This window comes from Polyodon spathula, chromosome 14 (assembly GCF_017654505.1).
Source record: "Polyodon spathula isolate WHYD16114869_AA chromosome 14, ASM1765450v1, whole genome shotgun sequence".
NCBI lineage: Eukaryota > Metazoa > Chordata > Actinopteri > Acipenseriformes > Polyodontidae > Polyodon > Polyodon spathula.
Genome location: NC_054547.1, coordinates 13,561,603 through 13,581,105, shown reverse-complemented (window position 1 = coordinate 13,581,105; position 19,503 = coordinate 13,561,603). Strand labels below are relative to the sequence as shown.

The window sequence follows — 19,503 nt, the reverse complement described above, 5'->3', positions numbered from 1 at the left end:
CTTAGTCACATACAACATAACACCTCCATAAATCTATACTGTTCTGATCTTTTAGAAAGTAACTATTGATTCATGTATACTGTAAAACATTTCATTTTAAACAAACACAGTAATGTTACATTAGGGAATACACACAAAGGTTGTTTTAGTTAATTTTAAACACTACATTTTGTTCATTTTACAATTTTATAGTCTCTTGGATATATTGAAAATCACCACTTCCAAATAATTTAATAAAATAAGTTTAGTGGATAAAAAAAAAAAAAAAAATTCTGGCAAAGAACTGCTTTTCTACAAATGCTGCTAACATACGCAATTCAGTTGTGAAAAATTTAAAGTGAAGCATTATGTTTAATGCTACATTTCTGTAACAAACTAGCTCCTAATGTAGATGCCTTCCTCTTGTGTGCTTTTAGAACAGAATTCTGTTGTAAGCGTATTAAAGCCAAATGTCTTGGTCAAAACAACACCCCAGTGCACCTTAAATAAGAACAAAAGACATTTAACTAGCGAGAGCAGGCCATTCGGCCCATCATGCTTGTTTGGTTGTTAAAATTCTTGCAAAGAATGTAAATTAGACAAAAGACAACCAGTCTGGCTACTATAATAAACTGTAAGTGTATTGCTTTCATGCTGAACCTGTAGACGTCTGCATTGTCAGATTTTTGCAGTGTGCCTCGGAAGCTTTATTGGTCCCGTGCTGGTGAAGCATCACGTTGATTCGGTTTGGGAAACTGATATGCTGGCAGTGATGTCTGTATTCATTGTGGTCTCTCCACCATTCGTGCATGCAATTCAAAACACAGGATTTTCACAGCTATCACATTACACTGACATAAAGTACAGATTAACACAAAATCCAAAGAATATAAGAACATTGCTAATATTTGACATGCTGTAAAGTTTTAATGACATGTCGGCAAATTATATTTTTGCAGCTTCTAGCAAATGCACTGTCATGACGAAATAAACAAGCATCAACAAACTCCCTTTTGATCAGCTTCTAGCGCATACCTGTTTTGTGTGTTATCTTTGCTGTGGCTGTTTTTTTTTTTATTTTTTTTTAATTTTTTTATTTATAAGTAATATGCATTAACTTAAAGGAACAGAACAAACTACAGTAAAAGTAAACTTTGGCAAAGAGATTGGGGTGGCGATCTGAAAGATGCTTCAATAAATTGCTGGCATTTCCTCCTGTTTTTCACTTCTTTTAAAACATTTGACATTTTGACTGTCCACCTTCAATCAGATTGCTGTTGTCATCTGGCTGAATTCCAAAATAGTTCCACATCAAGCTTCTCTCCGGCATTCGCCAGGGCTTCTGCAGTAATTAAATTTTCCCAGAACGCGCAGGGTAGTTGGTCACTTCCGCTTAGCAGAAATAAGTCAGCTTAGTTCATATTGTTTTTAAAGCTCACAATTAGAGTTTCGTGTTAAAAGCTTAAAAAAAAAAAAAAAAAAAAAAACACGGTATCAAAAAAAAGCCATATTTTTATTTTAGCCCAATATTAGGTGTCAGATGATTTTGGTATCGTGATATACCGTAAGTATCGATATACTGCGGAACACTAGTTGTAGTTGGCATTTAATTATATTCCGATACTGCACTTGTATGGCATTTGTTAAGTCAGTATTAACATGGACTGATGCATTGGTTTGCCCTTTGTAAATGTCCTAATTATTGAGTGACCCAGAAAGTTGAAAAACTGACATTATTTTAATGTAGAGCTACTACCAAAAATACCAGAATCTATAATAGTAGTACAGTATTCCATTTTACATTTTTTTTTTTTTTTTTTGTCAGTTTAAGTCTATGGAAAACTGAAGCGGTGTGTAATTCAGTATGTTCAAGTAACATTATTCAGCAGGTTTCATTCGACTTTATGAGGCAAATGAGTTAATTCTATAGGGTGATGCAAACCTTTTGGCCATAGCTGTAGTAGTTTATACTGAATCCTTATTAACTTACCACCAGGTATATGTGTTTGCTAAAACACATAATCGTGTTTATAAATGTTGCCGTCCCCCCCACCTCCCCCAGAGCAGTTTAGCTTAAAAGTGTAAACACCCCCAGCTAGGTAGTGTTCAGTAGGATTCACAAAATAGTAGTCATTGATTGTGACAAGAACTGTTATTCAAAGAATGCTTTTTCTACACTAAACATATGTAGCAGAAATCAGTTTTTTTTTTTAACGCTTATGTAATCTTCCTTTTTGTATAGTGTTCCTCTTCATTAGGTTTTATTTTATTTTATTTTATTTTTTAAATGACATAGAACCAGTGCAAACAAAACTTTTGCATAGTGCACTAGCAAGCTTATGAAAAAGTGTCAGCAGTTTCTTTGTTTTGCTTTACTTTTTTATTGGCACCTGAAGCATCAACTTTACCACTGGTTGTGCAGGCTCAGTATTACACATAGTTAACGCTAGTAGGCTTTCTGTTATACTGCCACTTTTATATGCTACCCCACATTGTTTTACTTGCAGTACATGACATTTATCTGAAAATTAAAAAAATAATTTCAGTTATGATTGACGATGGTGGCAAAAGCGCTGATCAGTTGCTTGTTCATAATTGCCCACTGTACATGCTGCTTTTTTCACCCTATTTACATTTTTCATCCCAGTTCATCAGTGACGCCTTCTCCAGTGTAGTTTCCTGTGTCGATACCGACCTCCTTTTTCCTTAGCTGCGTTGATGCAAGCATTGTGCTTATTATGTTGTAGGTGGTTCCAGTATTTGATAAGATCATTGGGTTGGAACTGATGGGAGGTAATAAGGTGACTGTATTTACAGCTTGAATAGGAGACCCGCCAGTGATTGAAGAGAAACTCATTGGGTGGGGGCACTGGGTCAATGCGCAGTTTGGCTAGGCAGATCCCCACATACACATCCTCCAAGTGCAAGCGTCGGATGCTTAAAGAAACTTTATAGATCTTCTCTGCCAGGTCCCCTGAAAAGACATATCCTGTCCCAGAGCAAAAGACTGGGTAACGCTCACTGGGGTAGAGTTCAGGCGGCATGTGCCATTTGCTATCCTTATTCCGATTTGGGGCATATCCCCTCATCAAATAACCAGTAAAATAGTTCCGTCTGGGGAGAAGGTCTGGCCTCAAGAGTTTCTGAACCAAGTATTCTGTGTTCACAAACATATCGCTGTCTGTCTTCATAACGTAGCGAGCATATGGGCAGTGTGTGGCCACCCAGTTCATTCCCATTAGTGTTTTGATGGTAAGGTTGTAATAAGTGTCCAGATACTCCTGTTGAATGATGTCATTGTGGTGCCTATTCTCCTCTAATATGGAGCGCTGAAGGTAGCTGTTTTGGTCTTTTGCTATTCCTAGCAGAAAAAGTCGTACAGTTCGTATTCCTGGAGTTAAGCTGTCATTTCCCCAGGTCTGCCTAATGGCATTCCTGGCTTCTACTTGTTTCGGTTCAGCTGATATCAACAGAATCAAGAAGGGACTGTTGCCCTGGCATTTGTCTGGCTGATTGATGATGTATCGGTAGGGCTGAGGGCTGCCATTGCCTCCTGTCCCTTTCTCGCTGTACAAGCTGTTATTGGCACTCAAAGTGTTCTCCAGTCCAGTCACCTCTTGCAATGACAGCTCGAGATGGCTGGAATTGAGAGCAGCCTGTGTCTTGGGTACTGCAGGAAGAGCTTCCTTCCAAATGCTCCTCAGTGAACTCTGATTGGTTTCATTTTTGGTTGAACGGAAACCCCGCACAGTATAGGCTACAGGGTTCTCTCTTAATCCAGCCCTGCCAGGCAGCCAGTCCTGGTGGTTAAATAATAGGAAAATGGCAAAAAGGAAAACAAGAGAAAGTAGGCCAATGATGTGTGTTCGAAAAAATGACCGCTTGGCATTCCAGGTCATCTTTATTCGGCAGCAGTGGCGCCTTCTCCACTGCATGATGCAGATGTCAAATTCTCTGAAGTTTTTTGTTTGAGTTTTTACATTTAAGAAAGTTTCACTGCTTTTGTAAATATTACAACAGTTCTCAATAGAATCAGGGGGGTAGGTTCATTTTGGTGGTCTGTAGTAATTATTCTCTCTTTTTTATCGATACCTTGGCGGCTTTTAGAATGGCAGTAGAGCTGTTTAAACAAGCTTCCCTTGGAACTCCAAGTCCATGTTATCATATGTCTTGATTTATGTTTCCCGATACCTGAAAAAGAAGAAATTTAAGTTTATTATAAAAAAAATGTAAATATTATAATGAATTGCAGTTTTAAGATGTTCAACATGGTTTGCAAAAATTGGCTTTGTGGTTTGCAAGGCGAAAAAGGGTGTAGACATAGGAGAACTAAATCTGTATTTATATAAAGTGTAACACAGAGCACAGTTGCTTTGGTCATTGAGAAGATGCATCTGTCAAAATGAATTTTCAGGGTCCAGCAATCTCCATTGCAGAATCTACAGACAGCAACAAATAATAACGTCTTCACCGATCATTCACCTTCAACCTTATCAGAGCAGAGCTGTGAAAAGGGTACTGCTTGATGCAGTGCTGTTGGGTTATAAATAGAACTTGCAGAAGGAGAAAGGTGTAGCCTTCGCTCTAACAACGAGCATTATTGCAGTGACCTGCAGCTTGCTTTGACAGCAGAGTTCAAAGTGTTTGGTTTAATCTACTTTTCTACTGTTGGTCTCAAGTAGTGCAGTGTAGCCTTTATGATTCCAGTGCAAGACAGTGGCATTTGTAGACTTGAGTGACTAGTAGTATTTTAAGTCAAGCTTTATTTCCAGTAAAAGAGCAGTATACATTTTATATTTATTTAGCCTTCTGTGTGAAATGGTTTAAGATCTTGCCCCCTCTGAGGGATTGGCCCCCCTCTAGCCTTCACAGCAATTGTTCTGAACAATCGGTGCATTGTATTATAGGCCAGCTAAGGAAACAAGAGCTGTGCTGCCTTTGGTTAGCTGAGATTCGAGCTGGCTGATCACAGCGTGCACAGAACAAGTTAAGTTGTGATTTTCAGTTTACCTAACTAACATTATTATTATTTATTATTATTATTATTATTATTATTATTTAAAGCATAAAAATTAATGGTTCCTGATGCAAGATGTTATGCTCAGCTCTACATATTTGACATGTCATGTGCTAAGTTAACTGTTTACATAAGTGAAAAGATGAGAGTTTTTAAACTTGTATTAAATATGTATCAAAACGAAACAGTGCAAGCAAAATGGGTTGTGGTGTTGCCATGGTAGTCAATTATAGACCAAAAATATAACTAATGTTGTTTATTGTTTGTAATTCACACTTTTAAACTTATTTTTTAATACAGCCATTTTCTTTTTGTCTATTTCGTTTTCACATATGATTTCCATTTTAGAGTTGTTAGATGCACAGATGCAGGAAGCTGTTCTTTTTTGTACTGTGATTGTACCAAGATAAAATGTTTATCAGTGGGAAAACAACGTGCAAATACCTGAAGAGAGTTTTGAGTAGCTACCGTATTCATAAGATTGCAAATCAGTGTATCTACTGTATTCTGAAATTGGGTAATTCCGATCACAATCAAGATTTTTCCCATGAGAAACACAAGTTAATTAGATGGTTACTTCAAAAGCTTGAACAATACAGTGCATATAAGCTAGGCATTTGATAAGCAATATGTTGATTTGTATATATTCTAAGTTGTATAATATTATAAATGATCAATACACTGTTTTCAAAATCAATTCTCTTCGAGAAGATAAAGGAACTCTGTTATATTGATTTGCTCAGGGGCCTTTTGGCTTGGTGGAAAAGGGTCATCTGTGACGGACACTGAATCTGTAGAAGAGTGTGCAGACTCATATCAATATAGTATGACTTGCACTGTTATTATTTGATAAGTTCAAACACACAGAGTTGGGTGGATAACACATGAATTCCTTATCAAGTGCAAGGGAAACATTGTTTATTGAGCTGATTAAGGGAATTATTGTGTTGACTATGGATAGATAGCACAGCTTAGTCTCATTGAGGGAAGGAATCAAGTGTATCTAGCTGCTTTGCTTGAACGACAAAAGCCTTGCGCTTTGGTATTAGGGTTACCATATTGCAAGTTGTACTAGTTGATCTGATGTCTATAGACTAATTTAATATTTTTTTTTTTTTTTTTTTTTTTGGTATTAAAAGCCTGGCATGTCTTCAATCAGGAGCTATTAAATGATGATGGTAAATTATGCAACTAATGAAGACATTTAAGGCACAGTGTAATTCTCCAGTGTTCAGAAGTATCCTTTCATTAGCCGAAAAAAATATGAATAACATATAAAGTTAATGAAGGGGGAGATAAAAGTACATAAAAAATATTAAAATGTAATTGTTAATGCGGTAGTAATTGCTAGTGTGCTGTGTTGTCTTTGCCAATCAAGGTGCCGCAACACAGCAGCTGAATAGCCTTGATATTGTTTAAGCTAAAGGTATAGATCATTTTGAGCCATTTAATCATTACAGATGCAGTCTTCGATCAGATTAGGTAGTCATACTCGAGTTTTCTTCTTGAATTGCATTAATGTGAATTATCCTTTGCCTCAATGCTGCATCATTCTGCTTTGATGATGTAAAACATAGTTTGCATTGTATTATAAGTGTATCATTACTCCACTTTTCAAATGTAATTGGCTGATCTACTTGAGTTTTAATATGAGAAGATGTGACTGCTTAAAGGATTCTCTTTTTAAACCATCATTAAGTCATGTATTCGGACTCTTGAACAGACTTTTATTTTTATATGATGTTGTGTATTGTGAATATAGAATAGTCTTGTTTTTAGATAAAAAATTAAAAAGCGGAATAAACATTAATACAGTGCATCCATAATATATGGCAATGGTAATCTGGGCAATGTATTGAGGAAATTCTGTTTGTTGATTGGGGGGGGGGGGGGGGGGGGGGGTTCTTGGTGGGTGATGGTGCCAAGATGTACATTAATCAAAGGCTGCCTATGTTTACCAATGCCAGTTAATAGGTATGCATGTGTATTGGAGACTAGAAAGTGGGGGTGGTGTGACACTAATGTAACTTGAATGCATGTGAAGGTTCAGTGCTCTTAGCATGTGTCAGAATGGAAGCAACTTTTAGGTACGGATAAGGATTTAACATTTGAGATGGTATAAATCATAACTATGTCGAAGCACATTTTCTGTTGCAGTGCTTTTCCAGTTTTTTAATCCTCAGTTAAATTACTGGGTCAGTCATATTCCACAGGGAATACAGTAAAACTTATCTGTCTATCTATCTATCTATCTGTATCTATAGATCATGCTTGCTTTGCAGAAAGCTATGTATGATATACATTTTTTTGATTTATTGATTTTTTAAAATTCAATTTCAAGTATTCACAATAAGGAAGTGTGTTAGCTTTTTATCTGTTTATTCTATTCAGGAGATAAATGAAATCCATTTAATTTCTTTGCTCCTCTACATAAAAATCAAATGCAGACAGACAATCAGCCTCTTGTGACCACAAACCCATGAAACAAAAACAAAACATGACTAAGACATACCTCTTCATGTAGCAGCCTCCTAATGTAGGTTGGACTTTGTGCCATCTGCACACAGTTTATGCAGACCACCACTCCAGCAAAGCAAATAAATAAATACTTGCAAGGTTGCTATTCTCCAGTCATGCACAAATCGCTCTGTGTTCCTTTCTACACTTGGCATCTAGTGTGTCCATCTGTCGTTGTCAGACTATGGTCACCATTTCCTTTTGCTTCAATAGTCCAAGATTTTTTATTTTATTTATTTTAAAAGAGAATTAATGCAAGATGATAATTAATGCAAGATGATCAAATGCACAATATACAGGAGCTGCACTGAGAAAACAATTATCTCCCTCCTCTTCCTTCTGTCAAATAACAACAGATATTTGATCTGTCTGTTCAGTATCCATTCCTCCTCCTCCTGCTTTTAATATTCAACTGCAATCTCAGGCAAGCGATGAGAGAATGCACCATTCCATCGGTATTGCATTGAAGAGCCGGAGCTTACATCCACCGTCATGTTGCTAGGCAGGGTCCTGCAGGAATGAGGGGAACAAAAAAAACAAACTCTTTGTTTTAGAACTAGCTTTGTGATGTCGGGTCCACAGAATGCAATGCACACTGCCTCGTCTGCTCAGGGGAGGCAGCTGTATAAATGTGGGCTTTGACAGACTCTGACGGAGAGGATTTTAACGTCACAGTTTTGTTGTCAGAGGCTCCCACATGACTCATTCATATTCATTTCTGCTAGTTTTGAGGACTATGGTGCAGCTACAGTATGCTGTTTTTGTTGTCTTCTTTTATTGGGTGGGGGGTATATGAAATGCATCAAGATTTTGCATGTGATTTTCAGTGCATAGTATTCCTCATACTGATTTGTTTTTAGGATGTTTTTAGCAGGGCATTATGTCTTGCTTTACTTTTGTTCAGTAATTTCTCAATAGAAATGCATTTTTCAAACATTTCTGTACAGGACTGTATCCACTAGCTTGGCATACCATTTTTTTTTTTACTGACCATTTTCTGCCAGCTAACCTTTTAATACGTCCCTGTCAAATGTGCACATCATAATGACTACTAAACAAAAGGATATATATTATATCCATATATATATATATATATATATATATATATATATATACACACACACACACACACAGTGCCTTGCAAAAGTATTCAGACCCCTGACCAATTTTCTGATATTACTGAATTACAAATAGTACATTGAAATTTCGTTCTGTTCGATATTTTATTTTAAAACACTTAAACTCAGAATCAATTATTGTAAGGTGACATTGGTTTTATGTTGGGAAATATTTTTAAGAAAAAAAATAAAAAACTGAAATATCTTGCTTGCATAAGTATTCAACCACCACACATTAATATTTGGTAGAGCCACCTTTCACTGCAATAACAGCTTTAAGTCTTTTGGGGTAAGTATGTACCAGCTTTGCACACAGTGTCGGAGTGATTTTGGCCCATTCTTCTTGGCAGATTTGCTCCAGGTTGTTCAGGTTGGTTGGACGACGCTTGTGGACCGCAATTTTCAAATAGTGCCACAGATTCTCAATGGGATTGAGATCAGGACTTTGACTGGGCCACTGTAGGACATTCACCTTTTTGTTCTTGAGCCACTCCAATGTTGCTTTGGCCTTGTGCTTGGGATCATTGTCCTGCTGAAAGGTGAATTTCCTCCCAAGCTTCAGTTTTTTAGCAGACTGAAGCAGATTCTCTTGCAGTATTTTCCTGTATTTTGCTCCATCCATTCTTCCTTCAGTTGTAACAAGATGCCCAGTCCCTGCTGATGAGAAGCATCCCCACAGCATGGTGCTGCCACCACCATACTTCACTGTAGGGATGGTGTGTCTTGAGGCATGGGCAGTGTTAGGTTTGCGCCACACATAGTGCTTTGAGTTTTGGCCAAAAAGCTCTATCTTGGTCTCATCTGACCACAAAACCTTTTCCCACATCGCAGCTGGGTCACTCTCATGCTTTCTGGCAAACTCCAGATGTGCTTTCAGATGGTACTTTTTGAGAAACGGCTTCTTTCTTGCCACCCTCCCATACAGGCCAGTGTTATGCAGAGCTCTTGATATGGTTGACTGGTGCACCATTACTCCACTCCCAGCCACTGAACTCTGTAGCTCCTTCAAAGTGATTGTTGGCCTCTCTGTGGCTTCTCTCACAAGTCTCCTTCTTGTTTGAGCGCTGAGTTTTGAGGGACGGCCTTTTCTTGGCAGTGCCTGGGTGGTGTGATGCAGCTTCCACTTCCTGATTATTGATCCAGCTGTGCTCACTGGGATATCCAAACACTTGGATATTATTTTGTACCCTTTCCTAAATCTTTGCATTTGTATTACTTTATCTCTGACTTCTGTAGAATGCTCTTTGGTCTTCATTTTCCTTCAGATTCACAGCCTTACCAATGATCCTTCAACAGTGGGGTTTTTATCCAGAAAATGTGACAGCAGTTTTAGTGGTTCACAGGTGGAGGCCAATGGTAATGTAATTATGTCCTCGTTAGGGCAATTTCTTTCATCGGTGCAAACTGGGAGCTTCCACAGCACAGGGGTTGAATACTTATGCAAGCAAGATATTTCAGTTTTTTTTATTTTTCTTAAAAATATTTCCCAACATAAAACCAGTGTCACCTTACAATAATTGATTCTGAGTTTCAGTGTTTAAAAATAAAATATCAAACAGAACAAAATTACAATGTACAATTTGTAATTCGGTAATGTGATAGAATTGGTTATGGGTCTGAATACTTTTGCAAGCCACTGTGTGTGTGTGTATATATATATATATATATATATATATATATATATATATATATATATATATATATATATATATATATATATATATGCGCTACCACCATGCTTGACAATTGGGATGGTGTTGACTGGGTGATGTGCCGTGTTGGGCTTGCGGCAGACGTAATGCTTGGAATTTAGACCGAAAAGTTAAATTTTTGTCTCGTCTGACCACGAAACCTTTTTCCATATGTCTGCAGTATCATCTGCATGGTTTTTCGCAAACTCCATACGTGCTTTTAAGGTGAGTTTTTTTTAATAATGTTGATGTTTATTGTTGATGTGTGAACACTGACTCCCATCTCAGACACAGAACTTTGCAGATCTCTCAAGGTCATTTTTGGCTTCAGAATGACATCCTGAACCAGTTTCCTGCTTGCTTGGCTGCTCAGTCTGGGAAGGTGTCCTGATCTAGGTAATGTCTGAGTGGTATGATGCATCTTCCACTTCTTAATGATGGGCTTCACTGTGCTGAGAGGGATAATCAGCACCTTTGAAATTTTCTTGTACCCTTATCCTGCTCTGCACCTCTCTACCACTTTATCCCTAACTTGATTCGAAAGCTCCTTGGCCTTCATGGTTGCTTTGTTGGATCACTTGTGAGTGACGCCGCATTTATGAGAAGGAAAATCCTGGAGCAACGCACCTGAACACAGAGCTTCACCACAGCGAGTACTTGGCTTGTTCTCATTTGTACTCACGGAACTGGACAAGTTCAGGGCTGTGTTAAGGAGTGTGCACGAGATATAGTACATTCACAAATCATGAATACGTCAAGTGTGAAAACCTGTATGCAGACAAACCAATAAAACTTGGAGTAGTTGACTGGGTTTAAAGTAAATCTTTGTTTACCACTTAAGTAGGAGCAGTTTGGAACGTAAATTGTAGAAAAGGGACTGAGTTTCCAGCAACCTCCGAGAAGAAAAAAGGGTGCCTGCAAAAGAAGAAACTGGGGATTATAGAAGTATCAGGAATTATAAAAAGTGAAATTCAACCCAAAAATACTTACCAGTGCAGTAGTGTTTGTTGTTTTGTCTCCGTTTTAAGCTCCACTGGAAACAGTAGATGGTGGAGTACTTCCAGCGATCAACAGGTGGAAAACTAGCGCGCCCAAAATCGAGAGTGCTACTTGTCTGCTGATCTTGACCTCGCAGCACCATCTGTTTTTGCAACCTAGAAGCCTGGGAAAGAGAAAATAAACCACAGCCAAGACGGCATCTATGGTGGAGCCACCACAAAGTGGAAAAACAAAAACGACTTACCTGCTAATTCTACAGCTGGGGCTCCTGTGTTACAATTTATATAAGCCTTTCTAAGAAGATCTCCGGTGTGTTTATTTTGTTTTCATTTTCTTCTTTACAAAATAAAATCACCGTTGTTTCTGCAGTACCACAGACAGACACATGACGAATCCTATGGTCGTGTGGACACAGGATCGATCTCTCTCTCTCTCTCTCTCGATAGATAGATAGATAGATAGATACTGTTTTATTTGTACTTTTCATTTAAGAAATTATATTAAACACATTTTTCACCTAATTTAACCGCAAAAGAGATCAGATGTCTTTGCATTAAACCAGTATTGTATTTTCTAGATGGTTCCAGTATAGTTTATATAGTTATACTTCAAAAACTAAAGTCAACAAAATATTTCCTTTTAAATGTTGCCTAATATTAATTTAATTTTGTCTGTCTCACACTTTCCTGTGTAATGCAATTTTTTAATAGTATTTTTTTTACATTATTGTTTTTTTTCTCTATGTACAACAAAGTATTCCTAAGGGATTAGTGTGTTTTTTTTTTTTCCCATTACAACTTTTCATTCACCTTTAACATGACACAATACAAATTACACTTGGGGAGGGGTAAAAAAAGACATGTAAGGCCTTTTTTGTTTGTTTGATAACTGTATAATATGTAAACATTAACATAGGCTTGTTTTTAGCAGTTTGTGGAAAATGATTATATAACTGGCTCTGCTAGGTATAGCTCAGATAGGTAGTTCAATAATGCATGTTGTTTTTGTTTGTTTTTTCCCCTCGGAGGCAGTCGTAGTGTAACTAAGAATGTTTCTTTACAGTTTTTCCATACATCTTGTAGCATGGTGGGTGATTTTGTAAAAGTATGTTTTACAAAAAAAAGGCTGTTTTAAGTGGCATGTCATTTGCAGACTGATGGCACTGCAAGTAACTGCAGACTAAGTGACCTTGTGATTATGGACAATTGCTCTAACCTTTTTTTTTCTGTTTAAGGTGTGAAATTTAGATAAACATGGAATCGACTGATTTTGTTATTTTATTGCCACTACATTGATTTTACTATTATCAGCATCCTATATACTAATAATCATAATGTAATAAGGATGAAACCAGGCCATATTTCAAATCTTAACAATGTTTGCCATTTATTAGTTCCAAATACCAAACATTCTACATTGAACAGCATTGTTTGGATACAATTCTGTGCCACTAGCATTAACAGAGATAAATTAACTGATCAAGTTACTTTAACTGTTGGGAAAGACACTACACGTCTGGTCTGGATGAGCTGGAGGTATTGGACGCTTCTCAAATAAGCATCTCTTCTGTACTGCTATTTGTCTATACCCAGCCAATTTTTAAATATTATTTTAGTTGAGTGACCAGTTATTGTTTTTATTGATTTTCCCCCAATTAGGAATGTCCAATTTTATGTTTTTTTTTTTTTTTGTTTTGTTTTTCTCCTCACCGCAGCGAATCCCCACACAGCACAGGTGTTCCGAGGGTGTATGAGTGTCCTCCGATCTCACAAGCCTAAAGCCAGAATTGCTTTTATGCCAAGCAATCCAAAGTAGTGCTTATTTAGCTGGCTGTTGGACAGAAATCTCTCCAACTTCTTAAAAATGATTGCTAAATATTTTAATGATTACAATTACAGTACAGTGGCTTAAAGATTTTCCTGCATCACTGACAACTTTGAAACTAGAAACATGTTAAAAGTAATTTCCTTTTTTGTAGGAATATGTACCATCAAGTTCCCTTCTAGTTTTTTTTTTTTTTTTTTTTTTATCTATATTTTGTGTTGTAGATACTAATACAATGCCCAGTTACAGTAGTACATTTGATTGAATTATATAACGTTCATAGGGGCTAAATGTACCTAGAGATATCTCATCTCAACCATTTTAAGAGCAGCAATTTTTAAAGTATCACATTTAGAGATGTGGATTAATAATAATAATAATAATAAATAATAATAATAATATTTAGCAGATGCTTTTATCCAAAGCAACTTTGAGACTTACGTCTCGTGAAGGATGGGTGATTATTAAGCACTGTGTATGGAAGTCCTTGAACCATATTCTTAATTGTTTGCAGTGTTTTAATTTGCATACAAAATTGCATGCGTTTTTGTTGATCACTTGGATATTTTGTAATAAATTATAAATAATGCTGATGCTTCAAAAAAGAGTTTTAAAATGCTTTCAGTAATTTATAGTTTTGTGTTCTCTGTCCTCATTTAGTCTGTGATTCCCTATTGATTAAGAGTCTGACATTTAAAAGTGTAAATTATACACTGTCTAGATCCTGATAATAAATGACTGGAAGTTTTTCAGTAACTGTCGTAGCTGCTTTATTAAAACAAGTTACATTACTGTTTTAGGAGTCTGCTTCCCTTAAAATAAAAATAAACTTCCAGTTATGAATATTTATATCACATATAATAATATTCAGGGAGATTACATAGTTTAGTTAATTAGTATTTCTGAAGTTAATGAGCTCAGCTGAGGATAAAGCCTTTGTTTTTATTTTTGTATTTTTTTTAGGAAGGGGCTTCAGCCAGGAAAGCACAGACACCAGCAGTTCAGCCTGTCCCAAGACCAGGTACAGTCTCTCTCTTTTGCTGGTTGAAATATCAGCTGTCAAATGTTTTCACCAGTCATGGCAGTAAACCTGTTCAAGGATGTAACTTGTGTCATATTTGCATGGGGCATTCCAGCTCGAGTAGACCAAATTCTGGGAAGGTGTTTCCTCGATATGTGATGGATGTAAAACAAAAAAAAATCTTATGTATTGTTGTACTGCACAAGATAGGTAATAAACTTCCATACACTCCCAGCAGGTTTATTCACAGCTGTGGTTATCGTAAAGGTCACAATGTCTGTCATAGCTAACGTGCTTGGGCTTTTGAGAACACAAATTCATGTAACTTTAACAGAGGGATATTGAAAAGAACATGAGGGGCAAGAACTAAAATTTAGCTGGATAACGTATTGCCACATTCTATAAAGATCTCCTGAGCTCAAGAGGCAGATTAAAAAAAAAAAAAAAAAAAAAAATTTGCTGGCAAAGCTTTGTGGACCTCTTAATATCAGTTTTCTTTATTTTAAATACAAGTCAATATTTTATTTTATTGCATGTGTTATTTTTCATCAGAAATGTATGGTTCCTCCAAAACACAAATGGCACGAACAGTATTATAACTCACATTGTCTCAATGGGAATGCATATGCAAGGTTTTACATTGTTCTGGCGGGTAATAGGGAATATTGCCTTTTTAATTAACTGATATGTTTCCATGGTGTTGTGTGCACATAGTGCATGCTTGATCATTACTGCAGGGTTACACCACACATTTGCTGTGGACAATTAAAATGTGCTGGGTTTGTCACTAAACAGGTAGCACACGTGTTTCTGCAAGTTGGCTGTGAAAGCAGGGCTGCCGCCGTGTTTAAAAGATGATGATTTTTGCATTTGCAGATGATTTATCATTTGAAACATAAATCTGCCATGTGATATGCAGAACATAGCAATCTAAAGCCCTGAAATGTAAGGGATTTTATTAAATGTAACATATTACTTTAGGAAATATACCTCTCACTTCTCCCAGACAGCATCCTATTTAATACACAAGGGATCAGCCTTTGCAATTATTTTGTAAACTGCTAAAACTGCTTGCAAGTGCTTACAACAGCAAACTCCGAAATATCTCTAAATTAGATTTGACATGTCTTTTGAATGAGTAACAAACCATGGCAATGCAAGCTGTGAATAGTTTGTCATGTATCCCTGAGTTTTAAGGTTTATGTGTTGGAGGTTAACATTTGGTCATTGCTCATTTTAATAAGTTAATTGTCTTTCATATTTCTCTATAGATGGATTTTTATCTACCAAGAACTCACATACATTGTTTTTGTAAGATCTAGCATACCAACAAAATCCAAATCTGTTCTACCAAGAAAAAAAAAAAACACTTGTGTAATACTACAATATAATGCCATTACCTCAAAGATGCTGGCTCTGTACACATAAATAACCTGCTTTTGTTTTAATTATAGACTTGCATGTAAAAAGTTATTCAGATGAATCATAAACACCATTTCTATATTTAATGCGCTTTATATTTTACAAAGTACTTTTTATGAGACAAACTTTACAGTGAAGTACGAAAACAAGCCTGCTTGTTGGTCATTTCTTCTGGCAGCACATGGTAGGAAATGGAATATTTTTAAAATATGTGGGTTTTTTTAAGCTTTTTTTTAGTGTGCCGCTAACTTGGTCGGATGTGCTCCAAAATGTTAAGTGCTGCAGTTTGATGTGGTACATTCTCCCATAGTCCAGCCGCCTTGTTTATCAAAAAAGTAGATCACGTTGATTGTCCAGTTTGTTTATCCTGGGAAACTAGAACCATGTATTCCAGTTTTTACAGACATCGTCATAGCTACTGCATCTTATGAAACATTGTGAACATGACCCGCTTTCTAGTAACAGATGTTCTTCAGAATTAAATATAACATTGTTGCTTAACTGTGTGTTTGTTCAGCATTTCACCCACTTTGGGGTATTGGTTCAGCTCTTATTTTAAGAAAAATGAAAATAGCTTTTATGATCTATTTACTTTTCACAACCAATATTTTTAATTTGCAAGGTTTATCCATGTTGTGTCAAAGTTCCACTCCTACAATGAGGGTATTCAAAACTGAAGATTGTCCTGGTATTCTGTGACCTTGATGAGGTAATAGGACAAATATTTCCCAGAATCCTTGTACACAATGTCACGTAATTGATCTGACAATGACCTGCATGGCCTTTCTGAGATACCAAGTTTGAATGACCAACAGATGGAAAGTAGGATGTTGGTATACTTTGTGAGGCTGCAGTCTAGCTGTATTGCTTAATGTAAACAGCAAGTTATTTTCTGGGTTATAAATTCTTATCTATTAACATTGTGTTTATGTTTTCTCTTGACAGTTTCTCAGGCCAGACCTCCTCCAAACCAAAAGAAGGGTAAGGCATTCCTCTTTTACTGAACCTACCATTTTGGTGAAGTTGTTTGCCTATTATTGTCAGTGTCTGCCAGGAATTACACAATTTTTAGAAATGAGAAATATGCGTGTTTTGCCTTGCACCAATTTACCACCTTGCCAGAATCTGTGCTACAGTTTCTAAATTAGCAAGATTTATACGGCCACTTTGTTTATTGTGAAGACATGACAAGACATACTTTTATGTACTATGTTTACCTAATATATACAAGATGTATTTTAACTGGAACTACTGTATAGCATACTTTGCTTTTTATAGTTAATTCACTAGGGTAAAATAAGGCCTTCACAACGTATACTGTAAAATACTGTAAGTATTTTAATACTTAATCTTGAACCCTTATCGAAACATGAAAATACTATGTTCGTCCAAGCACTAATGTCTGCTAATTTAATCTTTAAGAATATTTATGTAAATAATAATAATAATAATAATAATAATAATAATAATAATAATAATAATAGTACTTCATGGAAATCACACTATTTAGTTACAAATTGATTCTCATTTCAGTATATTTATATCATGAAAAATATCTGATCCATATTTTACCATATTTCTTATTGCACACTAATCAACAAGTGAGTTTCAGAAGTCTAGACCCAAAGGCCAAATGGTTGTGATCACAAACGATTCACAAAATCAATATTCATGAAAGGTTAGGCCAGGCATGATGTACCCGAAGGCTCATTTGTCTTTATTTAATTGTGTTGCTATTATTAGTAGTATTATTAAGCATTTTACGGTCACATCAGAGAAGGTAGGGTGTATATATTGTACTGTTTAAACCAAAAATTCATGCCAGTCACAGTGAGAAAGTCATGTGATAGAGTTTACAGCTTTTGGTCTCATGACTGTTCCAACCAAATCATAAACAAGGAGAAGCCTAAATTCAAGTTTTATTCAGCAAGTAAGAACTGTCTGAGTGGAAACCTGCACAGATACATTTATAACATGAGGAGATTCTCCTAATGTGTAAAACTGCTTTCCATCTTCTAGGCTCTCGAACCCCTATCGTCATCATCCCTGCTGCCACTACTTCATTAATTACCATGCTAAATGCAAAGGATCTTTTGCAGGATCTAAAGTAAGTTGATAAACAATGGTGTAAAGGTTTCTGTCACCTTTTATGGCATTTCAGTTTTTCAATTTATCACACATACACACGTTTTATTGTATTATAAATAATTTTTTTGTTAATTCTTATATGATGTGGAAATATTTGTCAGAGATTAGAAAGGAAACTAGATTACATCACACTATGAATGTATTCAGTTGATATTAGCAGCTGTTTTATAAACCCTGCTGTTCGTAATGTCTGGGGACAGCTGACCCATGGTTCCTCCTGCAGTGTGTGTTCTTCTAAAACCTTTCACATAAGGAGAACAGCTGTATAACAAGCCCGTTGCAACAGATTTCTCATTAGTGGAAGTGTACTGCTGCCAAATGTAAAGGTTACTCTATCCTATTTAGTAAGATTCATTATAGTACGTATAAAACACATGCAGTATCATTTTCTGTGTTGGTGAATTTGTAGTTTGTGCAACCACACAAATCTGTGCATGGAATATTCTGTCTCCTACAAGAACACCTGTTCTTGCCATCACATGCTGATTTTTTTACATCCACATTGGACTGTTTCTAAAATATCCTCGTATTCCACCTTCTAACCATAGCCAGGAGGGGGTGGAGCTTTAATTTGTGGGAGAAGGCTCCGGCAGTTTGCTGCCTGATAGTTTTCACATTTCAGGTGTAACAGTAATCCGTCATGTTTGGGGGAAGTCCAGTAACATTTTTAAAGCGCTAGCAAAAGTTGTACCTAAAGGTCCTAGTGTGTTTGCACTAGAAGTTAAGGGGAGCCTCCTCTGTTTCTTATTCTTTCCATTGTGCATGAATTTAGTTACTTTGATCTTGCATGAGAGGCCATTTCCTAAGATGGCTACATCTGTGTCTGGACTCTGAACAATTACAGAGCTACAGTCATCTGCTGCAGAAGTGTGAGTTGCATGAAACCAGAGACGTGTGTCAGCTTCTTCATGGTCAGTCTTTAATTCTGACAGTTCTGTAACTGTGACAATACCATCTGTGACGAATAGAACGACATTGAGTGCCATGGGTGTTAACTGTCACTGAGCCAATCCCTTAGGCAATAGACCACACTGTTCATGGTCATCTTCAAAAGGATTGATCAGGCTATACATGGTGTGCATGATGTTCTGTACATGTGTTTTCTACCCTTTTGATTTGGGAATCTAGCAAGTCTTTCACTTTGGAGAACAGAGAGGATCCATTTCCAGCCATTTTGAAGCATTCAAATGATCTTTCGTGTTGTGACAAGACCCATCTCTGAGTTGCACCTCAAAAAAAACTTAAGCAAAAATCAATTAAAATACCAATTTTAATCTATATATAATAGGCTCCCTTGAGGAAGATATGTACAACATACAATAAATAATACACCCTATGATAAATTGACAGAGAACTAGAAGAAACTGGAAACAAAACATTTACAAATGTTTCAGCTTTAGTCTTCATTGGTGTTATGTTGCAGTGAAAGTATAAAGTCCAGTGATACTATACAATCACTGGACTTTAATCTTAAGGAAGTATATAATCAATAGCCAAGAAGAAAAGAAGAACACAGCCTTACCTGCATTTAGTGTGAAGGCAGCGATCCCTACTTTGTTTTTTAAATCTGTTAAAGGTTTGCTGTATCGCCATGTCGCATGCTACTTGAGAAAAACTATGACCGTCTTGTCTTTGAACGTCAAACTCTCCATGAATTGCTGATGAACTGAAAGGTGAGTTTTGGTAACACACTGCATCTGCAGCCAGTAGCTGAAACTGTATCTTGAGTAGTTGATGCGGTCATAGGCAAAGAACCAGGGCATAGAT

General features: G+C 36.5%; 2 protein-coding genes across 2 annotated transcripts in view; one reads left to right on the top strand and one right to left on the bottom strand.

Moving 5' to 3' along the window:
- Window positions 1-19,503, top strand: part of LOC121326461 (parafibromin) — a 117,544-nt gene that overhangs the window by 67,953 nt on the left and 30,088 nt on the right. The window contains exons 11-13 of the mRNA XM_041269735.1: window positions 14,109-14,166; window positions 16,534-16,569; window positions 17,608-17,695. Of these exons, the coding sequence (XP_041125669.1) occupies window positions 14,109-14,166; window positions 16,534-16,569; window positions 17,608-17,695 (182 nt within the window). The remainder of the gene's footprint in view (window positions 1-14,108; window positions 14,167-16,533; window positions 16,570-17,607; window positions 17,696-19,503) is intronic.
- Window positions 1,873-8,364, bottom strand: b3galt2 (UDP-Gal:betaGlcNAc beta 1,3-galactosyltransferase, polypeptide 2). Its single transcript, XM_041269736.1, has 2 exons — window positions 7,509-8,364; window positions 1,873-4,170 (listed from the first exon to the last, which is right to left on the bottom strand). The coding sequence occupies exon 2, from the start codon at window positions 3,912-3,914 to the stop codon at window positions 2,631-2,633; it is 1,284 nt and encodes a 427-aa protein (XP_041125670.1). The 5' UTR covers window positions 3,915-4,170; window positions 7,509-8,364; the 3' UTR covers window positions 1,873-2,630.